We start from the raw sequence: 5,448 nt of genomic DNA on the forward strand, positions 1-5,448 counted from the left end.
GGCTGTGACAGGGCATTGGGGGGGGGTGTTTGTTTAAATATTGGAGTGGTTTGGTGAAGGGAGGAAATAGCTTGACTCCTGTAGGCCCCTGTAAGCTGTTTGTTGTTCATCTCTTTGACTCTTGTATTTTACCTGTGGCTTCTCTGTGTGTGTGCTCCTTCTCTCACACAAGAAGCCTGACCCTATTCCCACACCCAATATAAAAAGATAGGGAGAGAGAAAGAGAGAGAGAGAGAGAGAGAGAAAGAGAGGAAAAAAGAGAGAGAAAGAGAGAAAGAGAAAGAGGGAGAGAGAAAGAGAGAGAAAGAGAGAGAGAGGTGGCCGTAATGTGCTTTTGGGTCAAGTGGCCAGGCTTTCAGGGGAGCGAAAGCCAGAGGTAGAGGGGGAGGTACTACTGAATCTCAGTCAGACTCTCCCACAGAATACCTTTTAAGAATTTCCTAAAATCAGTGGATGACCCAAACATTCTGAAACTTGGTGGGCTTGCAGTGGTAAATGTGTCCTCTGAGTATGGCCTTTTTTTGTTGTGATAGCCCTAGAAACCACAGAAAGGGAAGCCTGGGAAGTTCCCCATTGCCACCAATGGGCCAGATCTTCCCGTAGCGAAAATTGATCTTCGGGCTGTTGGGTCAAAAATGGCATTTTGCGGACTTCCGGGTGGATGCCATGGAGGCAGGACGGGTGCCCTGAGAGCTCCCAGGACACCACAATCCAAGCGGTCGGGTAGAGCCAGAAGGCTCCCTCTATTAGACAGAATTTTAAGTCTGATAGACAGCTAAACCCACAGGGGTGCTGCCGATAGTCCAAGTGTCTCCTGCTCCTCAAGGGCAGGGGTCCACGGATCCGGCATAAGGCACACCACGGGCAAGCGGACCGCAAGGAGAGTGATCCGGACAGAGTCCGTTTGACAGCCTTTCCATCCACTTTCTGCTATCAAGAAGAGGCACCGTAAGAGTGAGTAGTTATAATGAAGGAATCTGCTTTACTGGTTTAATACCCCTCCGCAATTGGGAGATTAATTTGCTGTGATTATTTAAAGATTGGCAGAGATGAAAGGTGAATAAGCGGTTGCTATGTGATATTAACTCCGAGTCTTTTATACTACATGGATGATTAAGAAAAAGAATCAACTTAATTAAATTAACTCAAGGGAACAAAAAGCAATTGTACTCCTTTAAAAAGAGGAAGAAGGGAGATAAGGGAGAAGGGAGACGGAGCCGACATTTTGAATCTCCCAACACTGATAACAAGTTCTTTTACTGGCCTTGGCTGAAGATAGTTGTGTCTACCGCAATCCTTTCTTTAAACAAACTGAAACTGGTGGGCTGGCTTATGACGTGATCAAATATCACGGGATAAGAAATACAGGAATATACAGCAATATAGATTATAGAAGAATAAAAGGACAGAATAAATACCTAGCCATTCAACTATCCGGAGAAGAAAGGAGAAGGAAAGAAGGAAAGTCAATCTACAGACAAAAGTGAAAGGAGGGGAATAATACAATTCGAATAGAAGAGTGAAAGAAGACAGTACTTCCACACCCCCTAATGGAGAAAAATAATAATAACTCACAATATATTTAAGATTAACCCATAAATAGACACATAGAAGAAACAGAGAGGAAGACAAGAGAATAGGAAATAACAATAATAACAAAAAACAAACAAATAAGATAACAAGCATCAAACAACTTTCCAAGTCACCAACCATTAACTATTAGAAAATAAAACGAATAAATTTCAAATCAAAGTTTACAAAATAAAAATAATAATAAAACAAGTAAATAAATAAGAAGAATTAAAGAGAATTGTTCAGACCCATTTACAGGAGTATTTAATTTATACTAGTCTAGCACAATTTCAGAAATAAGCTAAAGGAGGAAAGGAATCACTGTCCACTATATCCATTCTATTCTACCTTCTACTTTGATTGCTCAACAAACTGAACGAAAGAATAATATAAAAATAAACTTATTCCAGAATCAAATGAGAGTTTAAAGAAGATAATTGGAGAATTGACTGACTACCTTCTGTAATAAAAAGAATAAATTAATTCAGCCAGACATTTAAATATAGAAAAACTCAAGAAGATTAAAATGATGGCACTCAGAGGGAAAATCGAGAAAGAAGAGCCATAGAGACAGGAAGCGACAAGGAAAGAGGCCTATAGACCCCAGCAATAGATTAAAGATTCCCTTGGCCAAAAAAGAATAAGAACAACATTAATAATAACAACATTAATAATTGACCCCTGATGTTCTAGATGGGAATATAGAGCTGAGAGACTGAGTGATTGTAATATATAAAAGAAAAGTTGGAGTGGCAATTTATTTGAGATCGAGGGGCTGCGGAGGACTGGACGAGGGAGACGGAGCGAGATAACAATTCTGAGTTGGACAGGTAGGGAAAACAGTTCGGGTGAGGGTGAGATAATTGGAGGCCGAAGGACAACGAGGGACAACGAGTGACAATAACCCAGAAGAATGGCAACCCCCAAGGTGAAAGATGAAGCCAAGTTATTACAACGTAGACAATCCCTCCCAGAGAATCTGGGGCTCAAAGATATTATGAGAGAGTTAATGAAATTATCCGAAAGTCAGAACACGTTCCAGGAACAAATGCTGAATATGAGAAAGGAAATTACAGACGAACTCAGTACTATTAAAAGGAATTTTGATCAAGTCCAGCAAGAAATAAAGGAGATAAAACAAGATAAACAAAAAATTGAACAGACTCAAGAAGAAATGCAAGTGAGAATGGATAAATTAGAGACTTTAAGCACAAAATTGGAAGCTAGACAAGAAAGAATAGAACAGAGAGAAACAGAATTTCAGCTGAGATTCAGAAATGTCCAAGAGGAAGCAAATGAGAATCTGAAGGAGATTATAAGTAAAATCACTGCTAAGATGACGCAACGTTCAGAAGAAGAGATGATTGAAAATATTGAAAAGGTATATAGAATTACAACAAATTATTCAAGAAAACACAAAGTGGCTCGTGACATTATTGTTCATTTGGCGAGGAGAAATCTGAGGGAAGAAATACTGAGAAGCAACAGTCAAAACCCCCAGCAGTACAAGGGCTGTAAAATTTCTATTCTCAAAGAACATCCAGTTTCCATACTGGTGAAGAGAAGGAAATATAACTTCCTGGCGGATGAACTGAGGAAAAGAGATATTCACTTCGAATGGGAGAGGAGTGAAGGAATGCTGGTCTCGTACAGAGATCAGAGATTTTGGATTACTTCAGAGGACAAGGCTAAAGCATTTTTTGAGAGATTGATAAAAGACCAAGACAGCGGGGTGTCACCAGAGGAGGAAGAAGAGAGAAGGAAGAAACGAGCTAGATTACTCTCACCGACCCTTATAAATAAGAGCTCTCCCCAAGTGGATTTGGAACCGAACCTTACAAATAAGAAGATACCTCAACCGGATTTGGAAACAAATTAAAGTATAATTCATAAAATATTAAAATAAAGATCCATCATGCAAATTAAGTTTTGGAGTAATAATGTTAACGGTCTGAACTCCCCGAATAAGAGAATGAAATTATTTAATCAAATTAAAAGAGAGAAGTATGATATTGTCGCGCTTCAAGAGACACATATATGTCAGAAACATATTTCAAATTTAATTCAAAAAAATATTGGGAAAGAATTCCACTCATCAGCAAGTGAAAAAAAGAGAGGGGTAGTTATTTATATCAATCCGAGACTTGATTCTAAATTAGCTTTTAGAGACCAAGATGGTCGAATAATAGCAATTACTTTAAAACAGAATAACCAGATTACATTGTTTTGTAATATTTATGCCCCAAATGGCCCCAAAACAGCTTTCGTGAAAGATTTAAGAGAAAAAATATTGAGCCAACAATTTGATAATCTGATAATTGTGGGAGATTTTAATGGGGTATTGGACTCTCAATTGGATAAATCTCGAAACCAAAACTCCCTAAACAATTTATGAATTTAATGAAAGAATTAGATTTAATTGATGTATGGAGAACATTGCACCAAAAAGATAAAGACTTTACTTTTTATTCAGACAGACATCAGTCGTGGTCGAGGATCGACATGGTTTGGGCCACACTTCCATTTCAACAAGAATATCCAGAGTTAAAATATTACCAAGGAATATCTCTGACCATTGCCCATTGGAATTTAGATTAGATGAGAGAAGAATTAACTTTAAATGGAGATTTAATGAGAATATGTTAAAATCAGAAGAAGATATAAAAAAAATAGAGAAATTCTAAAGGAGTACTTCCATTTGAACTTGAACCAGGAGACTCCAATCCAAATAATTTGGGATGCGAGTAAAGCTGTTATGCGGGGGCATTTCATCCAGCAGAATGCCAGGAAAAATAAACTTAAGAGAGAAAAATATGATAAGGTTGTGGAACAAATAACTAAATTAGAAACAAGTCTAAAAGAAAACCCATCAAATAAGAAATTAAAACAAGATTTGAATTTTTGGCAAACACAGAAAGACTACTTAGAAACGGAACAAATAGCCAAGCAATTGAAGTTCATTAAACAGTATAATTTTCAGAACGCAAACAAACCAGGCCAATGGCTTTCCAGGAAAATTAGAAAAAAGAAACAAGTGCAGTTTATCACAGAAATAGACTCAGAGGGAAGAACTTATACAAATGATCAGGACATACGGAATCAACTTACCAAATTCTATAAGAATTTATATACTAAAGATACAATAAAGAAAAAGAATATAACGGCCTTTCTAAATAGGAAGAACCTTGAAAAAATAACTGAACAACAAAGAGAGAGACTAAACAAAGAGATTACTGTAGAGGAAATAAAAAAGGCCATAAAGGCGATGGATTCAAATAAGGCCCCTGGCCCAGACAGGTTCTCAGCAAGTTATTATAAGGTAATGATTGAAGAAGTAACACCATATTTACACAAAATTATGAACGCGATACTTCAGGGGCAAAAGCCCCCTGACTCATGGTAAAAGACCACTATTACAATGTTAAAGAAAGAAGGACAAGATCCCAAAGATGTGAAGAATTATAGGCCTATCTCGCTTCTTAACGTAGATTACAAAATCTTTGCAAATATATTAGCAGGAAGACTTAAATTCTTTTTAAAGGACTGGATAAAGGAAGAGCAGGTGGGCTTTCTTCCCTCACGCCAAGTTAGAGACAATGTAAGAACGATTTTAAATGTTATTGAGTATTATGAGAAAAATAATCAAGAAGAGTTAGCCCTGTTAAGTTTGGACGCGGAAAAAGCATTTGATCATTTAAACTGGGATTTCCTAAAATTATTATTGAAAGAATTGGATTTTGGGTTTCAATTTATAAATGCCATAGAGGCAATATACAACCAACAGGAGGTGAAAATTACAATTAATCTGCAAGATTCTGAAACATTTAACATAGGTAAAGGAACTAGACAGGGGTGTCCCCTGTCACCATTATTATT

The 5,448-nt window shown here is 37.3% G+C and overlaps 1 protein-coding gene across 1 annotated transcript; it reads left to right on the forward strand.

Moving 5' to 3' along the window:
- The first annotated feature begins 1,242 nt into the window (after positions 1–1,242).
- LOC134298068 (trichohyalin-like) lies at positions 1,243–3,936 on the forward strand. Its single transcript, XM_062977583.1, has one exon. It carries the CDS (start codon positions 2,486–2,488, stop codon positions 3,449–3,451), a length of 966 nt encoding a protein of 321 aa, XP_062833653.1. The 5' UTR covers positions 1,243–2,485; the 3' UTR covers positions 3,452–3,936.
- Positions 3,937–5,448: the final 1,512 nt, after the last annotated feature.

This window comes from Anolis carolinensis, chromosome 3 (assembly GCF_035594765.1).
Source record: "Anolis carolinensis isolate JA03-04 chromosome 3, rAnoCar3.1.pri, whole genome shotgun sequence".
Lineage (NCBI taxonomy): Eukaryota > Metazoa > Chordata > Lepidosauria > Squamata > Dactyloidae > Anolis > Anolis carolinensis.

Bases quoted from the DNA above. Each gene is read 5' to 3' on its own strand.
- LOC134298068 (XM_062977583.1), top strand. From the start codon at position 2,486: ATGGCAACCCCCAAGGTGAAAGATGAAGCCAAGTTATTACAACGTAGA.